Genomic DNA, 21,285 nt, shown 5'->3' with positions numbered 1-21,285 from the left:
GGGGCCATTATACTGTTTGCAGGGCTATGTGGGAGCCATTATACTGTTTGCAGGGCTATGTGGGAGCCATTATGCTGTTTTCAGGGCTATGTGAGGGGCATTATACTCTTTTCAGGGCTATGTGGGGGCCATTATACTGTTTGCAGGGCTATGTGAGGGGCCATTATACTGTTTGCAGGGCTATGTGGGGGCCATTATGCTGTTTTCAGGGCTATGTGGGGGCCATTATACTGTTTGCAGGGCTATGTGAGGGGCATTATACTCTTTTCAGGGCTATGTGGGGGCCATTATACTGTTTGCAGGGCTATGTGAGGGGCCATTATACTGTTTTCAGGGTTATGTGGGGGCCATTATACTGTTTGCAGGGCTATGTGGGAGCCATTATACTGTTTGCAGGGCTATGTGAGGGGCCATTATGCTGTTTTCAGGGCTATGTGAGGGGCATTATACTGTTTGCAGGGTTATATGAGGGGTATTATATTGTTGCAGGACTTTGTGCGTGTCACTATACTGTTTGCTAGGGTATGGTTGGAAATTATACTGTTTGGAGGGCTGGTGGAGGCTTATACAGTTTGGAGGGTGGCGTGGGGTCCGTAATACTGTGTGGATGGTTATGTAGGGGCCATCATACTGTGTGTAGTGGTGCGGGGGTTATACTGTTAGAAGGGCTCGTATTGTGTGGGGTCACTGTAGGGTCATCATACTGTGTGTGTGTGGACTGGAGGGTGCTGTGGGAGACTGTATAATACAGTGTTTTGTTGGCAGAGACCGTCAAAACACCAAGAATTAAAACACAATATGAGAATCCTGACGAAGGAGAAGAGGGAAAGCTGGAGACCAGCCTCTGCCCAGTGCAGGGAGAGACTACGCCGTGGGAAGCCGGGCTGGTTTCCGTGTCTGTGCTGTGGGCAGGACTCAGCCCGTGTCATGAGGCTCCAGTCACAACCATCACACAGTGATTACACGGGGTTTGTGTGGCTTTCCCACTTCCTAGTCGGAGCCGGGTGCAGGGCGGACGGATCAGTCAGGGGGCCGTCTCCGGTGCGTCCCGGTCATCTGCCTCTGTGCCTGGCATCACTGAGGGCGAGCTTGGTGGCCGATGCATCGGACATGTGTTACTTGTGAGCGATAGAACCCTGGAGAGACATGGCTGAGGCTGCCACCCTCCACGGGCCGGTGCACAGTGCCCCTGACGATGCCACACAGTTGCCAGTTGGTGAAGAAGATCCCAGCAGCTACGAGCGGTGCCAGGCTCTGGGGAAGCTCGGCCAGGTCCGGCTGTACAACAAGAGGTGGCTGGTCCTGGCTGCAGTGTGTCTGCTCAACTCCTCTAACGCCATGGTAAGTGCCTGTGAGGACCCACTCCATGTCCACTTGTGCCGGCAGCGTGTCATAGCTTCCTTGTCAAGAGGTTCTGCAGCAGCACGTCTGTCTATATATGAAATTGTGTCCATAAGCAATACTATGCATCTCAGTATATAAGTGTATAACCATGGCTGCTTTACTTATGTGCTTTATTTATAAGTGAAATAATATAAATAAACCACACAATACACCAGTACTGTATATAGTGTAACTATGTATACCACACAATACACCAGTACTGTATATAGTATAACTATGTATACCACACAATACACCGGTACTGTATATAGTATAACTATGTATACCACACAATACACCAGTACTGTATATAGTATAACTATATATACCACACAATACACCAGTAATGTATATAGTATAACTATGTATACCACACAATACACCAGTACTGTATATAGTATAACTATATATACCACACAATACACCAGTAATGTATATAGTATAACTATATATACCACACAATACACCAGTACTGTATATAGTATAACTATATATACCACACAATACACCAGTACTGTATATAGTATAACTATGTATACCACACAATACACCAGTACTGTATATAGTATAACTATATATACCACACAATACACCGGTACTGTATATAGTATAACTATGTATACCACACAATACACCAGTACTGTATATAGTATAACTATATATACCACACAATACACCAGTACTGTATATAGTATAACTATATATACCACACAATACACCAGTACTGTATATAGTATAAATATATATACCACACAATACACCAGTAATGTATATAGTATAACTATGTATACCACACAATACACCGGTACTGTATATAGTATAACTATGTATACCACACAATACACCAGTACTGTATATAGTGTAACTATGTATACCACACAATACACCAGTACTGTATATAGTATAACTATGTATACCACACAATACACCAGTACTGTATATAGTATAACTATGTATACCACACAATACACCAGTACTGTATATAGTATAACTATATATACCACACAATACACCAGTAATGTATATAGTATAACTATGTATACCACACAATACACCGGTACTGTATATAGTATAACTATGTATACCACACAATACACCAGTACTGTATATAGTATAACTATATATACCACACAATACACCAGTACTGTATATAGTATAACTATGTATACCACACAATACACCAGTACTGTATATAGTATAACTATATATACCACACAATACACCAGTACTGTATATAGTATAACTATGTATACCACACAATACACCAGTACTGTATATAGTATAACTATATATACCACACAATACACCGGTACTGTATATAGTATAGCTATGTATACCACACTATACACCAGTACTGTATATAGTATAACTATGTATACCACACAATACACCAGTAATGTATATAGTATAACTATGTATACCACACAATACACCAGTACTGTATATAGTGTAACTATGTATACCACACAATACACCGGTACTGTATATAGTATAACTATGTATACCACACAATACACCAGTACTGTATATAGTATAACTATGTATACCACACAATACACCAGTACTGTATATAGTATAGCTATGTATACCACACTATACACCAGTACTGTATATAGTATAGCTATGTATACCACACTATACACCAGTACTGTATATAGTATAACTATGTATACCACACTATACACCAGTACTGTATATAGTATAACTATATATACCACACTATACACCAGTACTGTATATAGTATAACTATGTATACCACACAATACACCAGTACTGTATATAGTATAACTATATATACCACACAATACACCGGTACTGTATATAGTGTAACTATGTATACCACACAATACACCGGTACTGTATATAGTATAACTATGTATACCACACAATACACCAGTACTGTATATAGTATAACTATGTATACCACACAATACACCGGTACTGTATATAGTATAACTATGTATACCACACAATACACCGGTACTGTATATAGTATAACTATGTATACCACACAATACACCAGTACTGTATATAGTATAACTATGTATACCACACAATACACCAGTACTGTATATAGTATAACTATGTATACCACACAATACACCGGTACTGTATATAGTATAACTATGTATACCACACAATACACCGGTACTGTATATAGTATAACTATATATACCACACAATACACCGGTACTGTATATAGTATAACTATGTATACCACACAATACACCAGTACTGTATATAGTATAACTATATATACCACACAATACACCGGTACTGTATATAGTATAACTATATATACCACACAATACACCAGTACTGTATATAGTATAACTATGTATACCACACAATACACCAGTACTGTATATAGTATAACTATATATACCACACAATACACCGGTACTGTATATAGTATACCTATGTATACCACACTATACACCAGTACTGTATATAGTATAACTATGTATACCACACAATACACCAGTACTGTATATAGTATAACTATATATACCACACAATACACCGGTACTGTATATAGTGTAACTATGTATACCACACAATACACCGGTACTGTATATAGTATAACTATGTATACCACACAATACACCAGTACTGTATATAGTATAACTATATATACCACACAATACACCGGTACTGTATATAGTATAGCTATGTATACCACACAATACACCAGTACTGTATATAGTATAACTATATATACCACACAATACACCAGTACTGTATATAGTATAACTATGTATAACACACAATACACCGGTACTGTATATAGTATAACTATGTATACCACACAATACACCAGTACTGTATATAGTATAACTATGTATACCACACAATACACCAGTAATGTATATAGTATAACTATGTATACCACACAATACACCAGTAATGTATATAGTATAACTATGTATACCACACAATACACCAGTACTGTATATAGTATAACTATGTATACCACACAATACACCAGTAATGTATATAGTATAACTATGTATACCACACAATACACCGGTACTGTATATAGTATAACTATGTATACCACACAATACACCAGTACTGTATATAGTATAACTATGTATACCACACAATACACCAGTAATGTATATAGTATAACTATGTATACCATACAATACACCGGTACTGTATATAGTATAACTATGTATACCACACAATACACCAGTACTGTATATAGTATAACTATATATACCACACAATACACCAGTACTGTATATAGTATAACTATATATACCACACAATACACCGATACTGTATATAGTATAGCTATGTATACCACACTATACACCAGTACTGTATATAGTATAACTATATATACCACACAATACACCGGTACTGTATATAGTATAGCTATGTATACCACACAATACACCAGTACTGTATATAGTATAACTATATATACCACACAATACACCAGTACTGTATATAGTATAACTATGTATAACACACAATACACCGGTACTGTATATAGTATAACTATGTATACCACACAATACACCAGTACTGTATATAGTATAACTATGTATACCACACAATACACCAGTAATGTATATAGTATAACTATGTATACCACACAATACACCAGTAATGTATATAGTATAACTATGTATACCACACAATACACCAGTACTGTATATAGTATAACTATGTATACCACACAATACACCAGTAATGTATATAGTATAACTATGTATACCACACAATACACCAGTACTGTATATAGTATAACTATGTATACCACACAATACACCAGTACTGTATATAGTATAACTATGTATACCACACAATACACCAGTACTGTATATAGTATAACTATGTATACCACACAATACACCAGTAATGTATATAGTATAACTATGTATACCACACAATACACCAGTACTGTATATAGTATAACTATGTATACCACACAATACACCGGTACTGTATATAGTATAACTATGTATACCACACAATACACCAGTACTGTATATAGTATAACTATATATACCACACAATACACCAGTAATGTATATAGTATAACTATGTATACCACACAATACACCAGTACTGTATATAGTATAACTATGTATACCACACAATACACCAGTACTGTATATAGTATAACTATATATACCACACAATACACCAGTAATGTATATAGTATAACTATGTATACCACACAATACACCAGTACTGTATATAGTATAACTATGTATACCACACAATACACCAGTACTGTATATAGTATAACTATGTATACCACACAATACACCAGTACTGTATATAGTATAACTATGTATACCACACAATACACCAGTACTGTATATAGTATAACTATATATACCACACAATACACCAGTAATGTATATAGTATAACTATGTATACCACACAATACACCAGTACTGTATATAGTATAACTATGTATACCACACAATACACCAGTACTGTATATAGTATAACTATGTATACCACACAATACACCGGTACTGTATATAGTATAACTATATATACCACACAATACACCGGTACTGTATATAGTATAACTATGTATACCACACAATACACCAGTATTGTATATAGTGTAACTATATATACCACACAATACACCAGTACTGTATATAGTATAACTATATATACCACACAATACACCAGTACTGTATATAGTATAACTATGTATACCACACAATACACCGGTACTGTATATAGTATAACTATATATACCACACAATACACCGGTACTGTATATAGTATAACTATGTATACCACAAAATACACCAGTTCTGTATATAGTATAACTATATATACCACACAATACACCAGTACTGTATATAGTATAGCTATGTATACCACACAATACACCAGTACTGTATATAGTATAACTATGTATACCACACAATACACCAGTACTGTATATAGTATAACTATATATACCACACAATACACCAGTACTGTATATAGTATAACTATGTATACCACACAATACACCAGTACTGTATATAGTATAACTATATATACCACACAATACACCGGTACTGTATATAGTATAACTATATATACCACACAATACACCAGTACTGTATATAGTATAACTATGTATACCACACAATACACCAGTACTGTATATAGTATAACTATATATACCACACAATACACCGGTACTGTATATAGTATAGCTATGTATACCACACTATACACCAGTACTGTATATAGTATAACTATGTATACCACACAATACACCAGTACTGTATATAGTATAACTATATATACCACACAATACACCGGTACTGTATATAGTGTAACTATGTATACCACACAATACACCGGTACTGTATATAGTATAACTATGTATACCACACAATACACCAGTACTGTATATAGTATAACTATATATACCACACAATACACCGGTACTGTATATAGTATAGCTATGTATACCACACAATACACCAGTACTGTATATAGTATAACTATATATACCACACAATACACCAGTACTGTATATAGTATAACTATGTATAACACACAATACACCGGTACTGTATATAGTATAACTATGTATACCACACAATACACCAGTACTGTATATAGTATAACTATATATACCACACAATACACCAGTACTGTATATAGTATAACTATGTATAACACACAATACACCGGTACTGTATATAGTATAACTATATATACCACACAATACACCAGTACTGTATATAGTATAACTATGTATAACACACAATACACCAGTACTGTATATAGTATAACTATGTATACCACACAATACACCAGTAATGTATATAGTATAACTATGTATACCACACAATACACCAGTAATGTATATAGTATAACTATGTATACCACACAATACACCAGTACTGTATATAGTATAACTATGTATACCACACAATACACCAGTAATGTATATAGTATAACTATGTATACCACACAATACACCGGTACTGTATATAGTATAACTATGTATACCACACAATACACCAGTACTGTATATAGTATAACTATGTATACCACACAATACACCAGTAATGTATATAGTATAACTATGTATACCACACAATACACCGGTACTGTATATAGTATAACTATGTATACCACACAATACACCAGTACTGTATATAGTATAACTATATATACCACACAATACACCAGTACTGTATATAGTATAACTATATATACCACACAATACACCGGTACTGTATATAGTATAGCTATGTATACCACACTATACACCAGTACTGTATATAGTATAACTATATATACCACACAATACACCGGTACTGTATATAGTATAGCTATGTATACCACACAATACACCAGTACTGTATATAGTATAACTATATATACCACACAATACACCAGTACTGTATATAGTATAACTATGTATAACACACAATACACCGGTACTGTATATAGTATAACTATGTATACCACACAATACACCAGTACTGTATATAGTATAACTATGTATACCACACAATACACCAGTAATGTATATAGTATAACTATGTATACCACACAATACACCAGTAATGTATATAGTATAACTATGTATACCACACAATACACCAGTACTGTATATAGTATAACTATGTATACCACACAATACACCAGTAATGTATATAGTATAACTATGTATACCACACAATACACCGGTACTGTATATAGTATAACTATGTATACCACACAATACACCAGTACTGTATATAGTATAACTATGTATACCACACAATACACCAGTACTGTATATAGTATAACTATGTATACCACACAATACACCAGTAATGTATATAGTATAACTATGTATACCACACAATACACCAGTACTGTATATAGTATAACTATGTATACCACACAATACACCAGTACTGTATATAGTATAACTATGTATACCACACAATACACCGGTACTGTATATAGTATAACTATGTATACCACACAATACACCAGTACTGTATATAGTATAACTATGTATACCACACAATACACCAGTACTGTATATAGTATAACTATGTATACCACACAATACACCAGTACTGTATATAGTATAACTATATATACCACACAATACACCAGTAATGTATATAGTATAACTATGTATACCACACAATACACCAGTACTGTATATAGTATAACTATGTATACCACACAATACACCAGTACTGTATATAGTATAACTATGTATACCACACAATACACCAGTACTGTATATAGTATAACTATGTATACCACACAATACACCAGTATTGTATATAGTATAACTATATATACCACACAATACACCAGTAATGTATATAGTATAACTATGTATACCACACAATACACCAGTACTGTATATAGTATAACTATGTATACCACACAATACACCAGTACTGTATATAGTATAACTATGTATACCACACAATACACCGGTACTGTATATAGTATAACTATATATACCACACAATACACCGGTACTGTATATAGTATAACTATGTATACCACACAATACACCAGTATTGTATATAGTGTAACTATATATACCACACAATACACCAGTACTGTATATAGTATAACTATATATACCACACAATACACCAGTACTGTATATAGTATAACTATGTATACCACACAATACACCGGTACTGTATATAGTATAACTATATATACCACACAATACACCGGTACTGTATATAGTATAACTATGTATACCACAAAACACACCAGTTCTGTATATAGTATAACTATATATACCACACAATACACCAGTACTGTATATAGTATAGCTATGTATACCACACAATACACCAGTACTGTATATAGTATAACTATGTATACCACACAATACACCAGTACTGTATATAGTATAACTATATATACCACACAATACACCAGTACTGTATATAGTATAACTATGTATACCACACAATACACCAGTACTGTATATAGTGTAACTATGTAAACCACACAATACACCAGTACTGTATATAGTGTAACTATATATACCACACAATACACCAGTACTGTATATAGTATAACTATGTATACCACACAATACACCAGTACTGTATATAGTATAACTATGTATACTACACAATACACCAGTACTGTATATAGTGTAACTATGTATACCACACAATACACCAGTACTGTATATAGTATAACTATGTATACCACACAATACACCAGTACTGTATATAGTATAACTATGTATACCACACAATACACCGGTCCTGTATATAGTGTAACTATGTATACCACACAATACACCAGTACTGTATATAGTATAGCTATGTATAACACACAATACACCAGTACTGTATATAGTATAACTATATATACCACAATACACAGGTATTGTATATAGTGTAACTATATATACCACACAATACACCGGTACTGTATATAGTGTAACTATGTATACCACACAATACACCAGTACTGTATATAGTATAACTATGTATACCACACAATACACCGGTACTGTATATAGTATAACTATATATACCACACAATACACCGGTCCTGTATATAGTATAACTATGTATACCACACAATACACAGGTACTGTATATAGTATAACTATGTATACCACACAATACACCAGTACTGTATATAGTATAACTATGTATACCACACAATATACCGGTACTGTATATAGTATAACTATGTATACCACACAATACACCAGTACTGTATATAGTATAACTATGTATACCACACAATACACCAGTACTGTATATAGTATAACTATGTATACCACACAATACACCAGTACTGTATATAGTGTAACTATGTATACCACACAATACACCAGTACTGTATATAGTATAACTATGTATACCACACAATACACCAGTACTGTATATAGTGTAACTATATATACCACACAATACACCAGTACTGTATATAGTATAACTATGTATACCACACAATACACCAGTACTGTATATAGTGTAACTATATATACCACACAATACACCAGTACTGTATATAGTATAACTATGTATACCACACAATACACCAGTACTGTATATAGTATAACTATGTATACCACACAATACACCAGTACTGTATATAGTATAACTATGTATACCACACAATACACCGGTACTGTATAAAGTATAACTATGTATACCACACAACACACCAGTACTGTATATAGTGTAACTATGTATACCAAACAACACACCAGTACTGTATATAGTGTAACTATATATACCATACAATACACCAGTACTGTATATAGTATAACTATGTATACCACACAATACACCAGTACTGTATATAGTGTAACTATATACCACACAATACAGCGGTACTGTATATAGTATAACTATGTATACAACACAATACACCAGTACTGTGTATAGTGTAACTATATATACCACACAATACACCGGTTCTGTATATAGTATAACTATGTATACCACACAATACACCAGTACTGTATATAGTGTAGCTATATATACCACACAATACACCGGTACTGTATATAGTATAACTATGTATACCACACAATACACCAGTACTGTATATAGTGTAACTATGTATACCACACAATACACCAGTACTGTATATAGTATAACTATGTATACCACACAATACACCAGTACTGTATATAGTATAACTATGTATACCACACAATACACCAGTACTGTATATAGTATAACTATATATACCACACAATACACCAGTACTGTATATAGTATAACTATGTATAACACACAATACACCGGTACTGTATATAGTATAACTATGTATACCACACAATATACCAGTACTGTATATAGTATAACTATATATACCACACAATACACCAGTACTGTATATAGTATAACTATGTATACCACACAATACACCAGTACTGTATATAGTATAACTATGTATACCACACAATACTTCAGTACTGTATATAGTATAACTATGTATACCACACAATACACCAGTACTGTATATAGTATAACTATGTATACCACACAATACACCAGTACTGTATATAGTATAACTATGTATACCACACAATACACCAGTACTGTATATAGTATAACTATGTATACCACACAATACACCAGTACTGTATATAGTATAGCCATGTATACCACACAATACACCAGTTCTGTATATAGTATAATTATGTATACCACACAATACACCAGTACTGTATATAGTATAACTATGTATACCACACAATACACCAGTACTGTATATAGTATAACTATGTATACCACACAATACACCAGTACTGTATATAGTATAACTATGTATACCACACAATATACCAGTACTGTATATAGTATAACTATGTATACCACACAATACACCAGTACTGTATATAGTATAACTATATATACCACACAATACACCAGTACTGTATATAGTATAACTATGTATAACACACAATACACCGGTACTGTATATAGTATAGCTATGTATACCACACAATACACCAGTACTGTATATAGTATAGCTATGTATACCACACAATACACCGGTACTGTATATAGTATAACTATGTATACCACACAATACACCAGTACTGTATATAGTATAACTATATATACCACACAATACACCAGTACTGTATATAGTATAACTATGTATACCACACAATACACCAGTACTGTATATAGTATAACTATATATACCACACAATACACCAGTACTGTATATAGTATAACTATGTATACCACACAATACACCAGTACTGTATATAGTATAACTATATATACCACACAATATACCAGTACTGTATATAGTATAACTATGTATACCACACAATACACCAGTACTGTATATTGTATAACTATGTATACCACACAATACACCAGTACTGTATATAGTATAACTATGTATACCACACAATACACCAGTTCTGTATGAAGTATAACTATGTATACCACACAATACACCAGTACTGTATATAGTATAACTATGTATACCACACAATACACCGGTACTGTATATAGTATAACTATGTATACCACACAATACACCGGTACTGTATATAGTATAACTATATATACCACACAATACACCAGTACTGTATATAGTGTAACTATGTATACCACACAATACATCAGTACTGTATATAGTATAACTATATATACCACACAATACACCAGTACTGTATATAGTATAACTATGTATACCACACAATACACCAGTACTGTATATAGTATAACTATATATACCACACAATACACCAGTACTGTATATAGTATAACTATATATACCACATAATACACCGGTACTGTATATAGTATAACTATGTATACCACACAATACACCAGTACTGTATATAGTATAACTATGTATACCACACAATACACCAGTACTGTATATAGTATAACTATGTATGTCACACTATACAACAGTACTGTATATAGTATAGCTATGTATACCACACTATACACCAGTACTGTATATAGTATAGCTATGTATACCACACTATACACCAGTATTGTATATTGTATAGCTATGTATACCACACAATACACCAGTACTGTATATAGTATAACTACATATACCACACAATACACCAGTACTGTATATAGTGTAACTATATATACCACATAATACACAGGTACTGTACATAGTATAACTATGTATACCACACAATACACCGGTACTGTATATAGTATAACTATGTATACCACACTATACACCGGTACTGTATATAGTATAACTATGTATACCACACAATACACCAGTACTGTATATAGTATACTGTAACTATATATACCACACAATACACCAGTAATGTATATAGTATAGCTATGTATAACACACAATACACCAGTACTGTATATAGTGTAACTATGTATACCACACAATACACCAGTACTGTATATAGTATAACTATATATACCACACAATACACCAGTACTGTATATAGTATAACTATATATACCACACAATACACCGGTAATGTATATAGTATAAATATGTATACCACACAATACACCAGTACTGTATATAGTATAGCTATGTATAACACACAATACACCGGTACTGTATATAGTGTAACTATGTATACCACACAATACACCAGTACTGTATATAGTATAGCTATGTATAACACACAATACAACTGTACTGTATATAGTGTAACTATGTATACCACACAATATACCAGTACTGTATATAGTATAACTATGTATACCACACAACACACCGGTACTGTATATAGTATAACTATGTATACCACACAACACACCGGTACTGTATATAGTGTAACTATATATACCACAAAATACACGGCTACTGTATATAGTGTAACTATGTATACCACACAATACACCGGTACTGTATATAGTGTAAATATATATACAAACACAATACACCAGTACTGTATATAGTATAACTATGTATACCACACAATACACCAGTACTGTATATAGTATAGCTATGTATAACACACAATACACCGGTACTGTATATAGTATAACTATGTATACTACACAATACACCAGTACTGTATATAGTGTAACTATGTATACCACACAATACACCAGTACTGTATATAGTGTAACTATGTAGAACACACAATATACCAGTACTGTATATAGTATAACTATGTACACCACACAATACACCAGTACTGTATATAGTATACCTATGTATATATATCACACAAGACACTGGTATTGTATATAACTATATATACACTGCACAATACTGTACTGTATATAGTATATACTGCATCAATATCTGGTGATTACCCTCTCATAGCGGACCTTTTTGTCATACGTGCATTTATTTAGAGGAAATACAATTTTTTTTTTCCAGGGATAGATGACTTTTACGTGGCTTATCTTGAAGTTGCCAACTTCTGTGGCCAGGCAGGGTTACATGTAAGGATTTTTAGGCATACAGTAGGTACCTGGATCTGTTGGGATATACCTGCCTCCCTGAAAAGTATATTTACAGTTGAAACCAGAAGTTTCCATACACTATATAAAAAGACACATATGCATGTTTTTCTCAGTATCTGACATGAAATCAGAATTAACCTTTTCCATTTTAGGTCAGCTAGGATTACCATAATTATTAATATTTGCCACTGTATTAACATGTGCTTAACCCCTTCCTTACATTGGACGTACTATTCCGTCCATGTAACCTGGGACCTAAGTCCCATGGACGGAATAGTACGTCACACACGATCAGCGGCGCTCACGGGGGGAGCGCCGCTGATCGCGGCCGGGTGTCAGCTGATTATCACAGCGGACACCCGGCACTATGTGCCAGGGGTGGTCACGGACCGCCTCCAGCATATTAACCTCTGGCACACTGCGATCAAACATGATCGTAGTGTAACGGGGACACAGGGAAGAATTGCGCAGGGAGGGGGCTCCCTGCATGCTTCCCTAAGACCCTCGGAGCAGCGCGATGCTCCGAGGGTGTCCTCCCTGCAGGCCCCCGGATCTAATATGGCCGCCGGAGCCTTCGGGGTCCTGCAGGGAGGTGGCTTCCTCAGTGCCTGCTGAGAGCAGTCACTGAGAAAGCCTCTGCAGCGCCTGTCAGATCGCTGATCTGACTCAGTGCTATGCAAAGTGTCAGATCAGCGATCTGACACTTTATTGTACTATTCCCCCTGTGACAGTATAATAAAGTAAAAAATAAAAAAAAGTAATGTGTAAAAGTAATTAATAAAAAATTCCTAAATAAATAAAAAAAAAAAATCAACAACAAATTTTTTTTTATGTAAATAAAAAAGAAAACAAAAGTATACATATTCAGTATCGCCATGTCCGTAGCGACCCGCCTATAAAACTGTCCAGCTAGATAACCCCTTTATTAATGAACCCCTTAAAAAAAAGGCAAAAAACAATGCTTTATCATCATACCGCCAAACAAAAAGTGCAGTAACGCGATCATAAAGACGAATATAAGTAATCATGGTGTGACGAACAGCCCACCGCCGTTCGTCTACTTACGGGCGACACTAACGGGGGTCCCGCTGCCACCAAAACGCGACGGACAGCGGACCCTGTGTCACCACTATGTCACAATCCCACCACTGACACGGGTGTATCAGCGGACGGAGGGACGTGACACAATGCCGGCACACGGCTATCACAGGCACCGTTGGGGCTTATCTTAGTTATCCCACCACCGGCACCATGTGACAAAAATATCCAGCAAGCTAATCTCGCTCTACAATTTGCCGCAGGGGGAGTTTAATTTGGATGCCCCTCCACTGCTATCAATCTTCCAAGTACTGCGGGGATTTATGTATATCCCACTTTCTCAGTTCCACTTTGGAACTCGCAGCTCTCCGGCGCCCCCCCTTACCCTCAGGTCAGTCAGGGAACTGCTCCTAGGATAATTAGTCGCCGGACGGGCTGCCTGTTGTGAACCGGCAATTAGGCTTCTGCAGTAAGGGAATTATCAATGCTGTGGCCGCAGACCCTTATTCAGCAATATAAGACCCTTCTAGACTGCCAGCAAGCCGTAATAGCCGTACACAACGCGCTGCCACCAGTCACGGTTACTTAATTCACAGTGTTAAATTAAGAGGGTCCGTGGCAAACCCCTTGAATTAGTAGCGATTATCTATCAAAGGCGTATAGTTCGATTCTTAGAGCATGGAGACAGATCTAAATAATTTCATTTATTTTCCGAAAGAGGACAGAGATTACAGATAAAAGTTGCTATAAAATTGAGACATAAAATATGTACAGTACAGGTATAAAATAAAAGTGGAGAAAACAAAGAGATTACACTCACAGTTCCATATTGTTCCTTAGGCAGACCATGTGGCTTTAAGGTGGGTGGAGGCGGAGCTGCACTTCTCCGCTCATCTGAGTTCTTGTCAGCACGGACTCTGCAGCTGTTCTGTGCTGGTTTGCCCAGGGAAGGCCTTATAGGCTTTGCTTTGTGACATCACGGAGAGATGCATTCTGGGTTGATCCCTCCTCTCTCATCCGAGTTATGTTTTGGCTACAAAACTTAGATTAGCTATAACTTTATGGGAGAAGCTGGTATGGACTCATCAGTGGTATCATGTTACCCAGCGTAATGAGCCTATCAAGAAAACATCAAACATCTATGCGATATGACCGTCCATTTGGGCGCAAATCATATCTCAGGTTCTGGACATCCGAGAGTTTTGCAACAGGCACCACAGCGAAGCTGGGTCTGCTCGGATCGCAGAAATATGATTTTCATATCTCTACTTGGTACGGTTTTCGCAGGGCAGGCTCTTAAAGTTTTTATTTCAAACAAAGACCTTTTTCCCGCATTTTTCTCTTTCAGCTGAGAGAAGCCAAATGGTGTGAGGAAGATGGTCTAGCTAATTAACATTCCTGCTCTTCCAGAGGAAGTGGCAGGGTTGATAAAACCTGGGGGGGAAGGAATTCCTACTACTGACAGTTTACAATGTCCTAGGATGGAGGATTTGTTAGCACATTGCAACAGAAAACATATCTTGCAGACATTGTACATCACACCTCCCCCCTTAAGAGGGCGCTAAGGAGGCATTACCTCTCGGTAATCGGCCATGCGCACCTCAATGGGTTCGCCCCGGCGGGACAACCCATCGGCATTGCCGTTTTCACTGCCCTTCCTGTGTTTTACAGTGAAGTCATACTGCTGAAGGGCAAGGCTCCAGCGGAGCAATCTTCCATTGGTTCCCGACACTGTGTGCAACCAGCTCAGAGGGTTGTGGTCAGTTACCACCGTGAAGGCGCGCCCGTACAGGTAGGGCTGCAAACGTTGCAGTGCCCACACCATGGTCAGACCCTCCTTCTCGATGGTCGAGTATGCCACTTCCCTCGGCAAAAGTTTCCGGCTCAGGTACAACACGGGGTGCTCTTGGTCCCCCGAGTCGACCTGGCTAAGCACAGCACCGAGGCCAAACTCGCTGGCGTCGGTCTGTACCAGAAACGGGCGACTGCTGTCGACTGCTCTCAACACTGGAGAGTTGCACAGGGCTGCTTTCAAAGCTTGGAAAGCCGCCTCACAGTCATCTGTCCAGTTGACTGTTTGGGGTAGCCTCTGCTTGGTGAGGTCAGTCAAGGGTTTGGCAAGGGCGCTATAGTCCTGTACGAACCGCCTATAGTACCCTGCAGTGCCCAAGAAGGACTTCACCTGTTTCTTGGTCCTGGGGGTGGGCCAGGACACGATTGCGTCCACTTTTCCTGGCTCCGGACTCATGGAACCCCCGCCTACCCGGTGCCCCAGGTAGTGGACCTTGCGCATGCCTATCTGGCACTTCCCCGGCTTGATGGTCAGGCCTGCCTTGTGAAGACGCTTGAGCACCTCCTGGAGGTGCTGAAGGTGTTCCTCCCAGGTGGAACTGAAGACGGCAATATCGTCTAAGTACGCCACTGCGTACTCCTCCAGTCCCCGAAGCAGGTGGTTGACCATCCGCTGGAAAGTGGCAGGGGCATTCTTCATGCCGAAGGGCATGACCGTGGACTCGTACAGTCCAAAGGGGGTGATAAAGGCGGATTTCTCCTGCGCCTCAGGGCTCAGGGGAATCTGCCAGTATCCCCGACTCAAATCCATGATGGATATGTAGTTGGCGTTTGTCAACCGCTCGAGCAGATCCTCGATGCGCGGCATCGGGTGGGCATCAGAGGTTGTGATGGCGTTGAGCCCCCTGTAGTCCACGCAGAACCGGGTGGTTCGATCCTTTTTAGGCACGAGGACTACAGGTGAAGCCCACGCACCTTTTGACCGTTGAATCACTCCCAGCCTTAACATCTCATCGACCTCTTGGCGCATGACTTGTTGCACCGTTTCAGAGATCCGATAAGGTGTTCGCCGTAATGGGGCATGATTCCCGGTGTCCACCTCATGAACCGCTAACTCCGTCCTCCCAGGACGGTTGGTGAACACGGGCCGGAAGAGTTCCAGGGTGGCCATCAACTGCAACCGCTGGGACACGGTGAGCGAACCACTTATCTCCATGTCCTCAATGGACCCATTGGCCTTGGCCTGGGCCAGCATGTCCAGGAGGGAATCTTCCTCCCCATCCTCTGGCAGATTGCAGACCGGTAGGACGCAAGCTTCACGTTCGTAGTGCGCCTTCAGCATGTTGACGTGAAAGGCCTTGCGCCTACCCCGAGCATGGTCAAGCGTGACCACGTATGTGACCGGGTTGAGCTGTTGGTGGACGACGTACGGGCCTTCCCAGGCTGCCTGAAGCTTATCCGTTGGTACAGGGACCAGCACCCACACCTTTTGACCCACCTGGTAGGTCCGCTCCCGGGCGTTCTGGTCATACCAGTGCTTCTGGTCAGCCTGAGCCTGCGTCATGTTGTCATGCACCAACTGCGTCAAGGTCTGCATCTTGTCACGGAAGCGCATGACATAATCCACGATGGACACTTCTGTGGGGTTTGGCTCATCTTCCCAGGATTCTCTTATCAACCCAAGGGGTCCCCGGACTCGCCTGCCATACAGGAGCTCGAAGGGGGAGAACCCGGTCGAGGCCTGCGGAACTTCTCTGTAAGCGAACAGCAGGTGTGGGAGGTACCGCTCCCAGTCGCGCCCTTGGGTCTCAACCAGTATGCGGAGCATCTGTTTGAGGGTACCGTTGAAGCGTTCACACAAACCATTAGTCTGTGGGTGATACGGACTCGATACCAGCTGCGTCACCTGCATTTTCTCACAGAGAGCCTCCATTAGGCGAGACATGAATTGGGGCCCTTGATCGGTAAGCATCTCCCTGGGAAATCCTACTCTTGAAAAGATGGTCACCAGTGCGTCAGCCACCTTATCTGCCCTGGTTGAAGACAGAGCTACTGCCTCCGGGTACCGGGTAGCGTAGTCTACCACGGTGTGAATGTATCGCTTTCCGGAGCTGCTGGGGACGGACAGCGGCCCTACAATGTCCACCGCGATTCTCTGGAAAGGCTCCTCTATCACCGGCAAAGGAATAAGGGGAGCCTTAAGAGCAGGCCCCGCCTTACCCACTTTTTGACAGGTGGCGCAGGAGCGGCAGTAGTGTGTTACATCTGTCCCCATCTTGGGCCAATAGAAGTGTTGAGACAGCCGTGCCTTTGTTTTGCTGATCCCCAAGTGTCCAGCGAGTGGAATCTCATGGGCAATCCGCAACAACTCGGTTCTGAACTGATAGGGGACGACCAGCTGTCTTTCCCTCAACCACTCATTTTTAGGATCTCCGGGTACTGTCTCCCGGTACAACCTTCCTCGTTCCCAGAACACCCTCTCCTTATCAGACTTGGAGGTGGGCGTCTCGGCGAGACCTCTCAATTTCTCCAGGCTGGCATCTGAGTGCAGAGCAGCCTGGAACTCCATGCTGGAGGCTGCCAGAAGTGACGTCAGGGTCCCCTCTTTACTGGGACCCTCTGGAACCGGCTCTGGGTTCACCTCTGGTTCAGTCTCTCCTGTAGCAGCAGAGGGTCCAGAAGACAGTGCGTTACCTGCGATCTGGGCACTCTGACTGCGTGTGACAGCTGCTATGTATGCTGTCTCCCTGGGGATTTCTTCAGACCCACCAGCTGGTGCTGCCCTGGGCTCTCCCTCCCCATCCACCCCCAACACTTTAGGAGCAGTGCTACTTATGGGCCAGTTACCTTCCTCGGTGGCACTGGTCAGCTGCATGGCATTACCTTCCTCATGGTCCCCATGCACCTCCCCATTCTCTTGAGCACCGTTGCTTGCTCCTGCCAGGGGTTCCTCAGCCGTCTCACTCCGCAGAGTGACGGGGCTGAGCACCTCGGTACCTGTGGACACATCTACCGTTTCAAAGAAAGGGTTAACGGGTTCAGTCGGCACAGATACATCAACATCATCATCATGGTTAACGTTACCCTTATTATCAGTTTGGGGAAGGGTGTCAGGGACGTAGTATGCAACCATCCGCCCCAAGTCAGTCCCCAGTAAAACATCAGTGGGCAGGTTTTCAGACACTCCCACCTCCCTCAACCCGCTCCCGGCACCCCAGTCAAGAAAAACTCGTGCCACTGGCAAGGGACAACGGGTGCCTCCAATCCCGGTGACAGTCAGGGTTTTCCCCTCAACAAACTCTTCAGGGGCCGCCAGTCCAGGACGGATGAGGGTTCGTTCAGCCCCGGTGTCCTTGAGGCCTGTAGCAAGACGGGCCCCCACCTGAACTGGTTGAACGTTGTCATCAGCCCTCCCAACCACACCTCCCACCAAAAGAACAGAGGCGTTGGGCCCGGGGGCCTTGGCTGGGGGGTTCTTCGGCCTATTCGGACAGGTGTAAAAGAAGTGACCAGGCCGCTGGCAGTGGTGACACAGGCGACTGTCAGTAGCCGGCCTGCTGTTGGCAACAGGGACTGGGCCTCCGGAGGGACGGCTAGCTGGGGCATTGGGGTTGGTTGCTGGCTTACCCCCTTTCCAGCTGGTGGCGACTGGCCTCCGCGTCTCGGGCTTCCGGTTGGCCTCGTGGTTGTCGGCGATCTGCGCCGCTTTGTCCGCGTTCGTTGGTTCGCGGTCCAGGATGAACTGTCGGACCTCAGCTGGGCAGAGATGCAGGAACTGGTCTTTGATCATCAGGTCCCGTAGCTGCTCAAAGGTTTCAACGGACAGTCCATGGATCCACTGGTCAAAGTGGGTCCTGAGTCCTTGCACCACATCACTGTAGCTATCATGTGGGCCACGTTGGAGGTGCCGGAACTTCTTTCGGTATACCTCAGGTGTCAGCCGGTATTTGGCGATCAGCGCCTGCTTTATGGCGTCATAGTCATCATCGGCTTCTGGCGGAAGAGAAGCAAATGCCTCCAGTGCTTTGCCTTTTAGCCCTGGGGTCAAGTACCTTGCCCATTGGTCTCTGGGCAGCTGGTACTGTCTGCAGGCTTTCTCAAAGGCTCGCAGAAACGTGTCCAAGTCCCCGTCCTTTTCCATCACGGGAAAATGCTCTGGCCGGGGTTTAGGAGTCTGGATGCTGCTG

The 21,285-nt window shown here is 39.8% G+C and overlaps 1 protein-coding gene across 1 annotated transcript in view; it reads left to right on the top strand.

The window, feature by feature from the left end:
• The first annotated feature begins 937 nt into the window (after positions 1-937).
• Positions 938-21,285, top strand: part of LOC141052409 (solute carrier family 49 member A3-like) — a 75,913-nt gene continuing 55,565 nt past the window's right edge. Inside the window, exon 1 of the mRNA XM_073549638.1 lies at positions 938-1,341. Within this exon, the coding sequence (XP_073405739.1) occupies positions 1,147-1,341 (195 nt within the window). The 5' untranslated portion in view covers positions 938-1,146. The remainder of the gene's footprint in view (positions 1,342-21,285) is intronic.

Source organism: Dendrobates tinctorius, unplaced genomic scaffold, assembly GCF_039654945.1.
Source record: "Dendrobates tinctorius isolate UK_male_01 unplaced genomic scaffold, ASM3965494v1 ptg000160l, whole genome shotgun sequence".
Lineage (NCBI taxonomy): Eukaryota > Metazoa > Chordata > Amphibia > Anura > Dendrobatidae > Dendrobates > Dendrobates tinctorius.
This window is presented reverse-complemented; position numbering and strand designations above follow the sequence as displayed.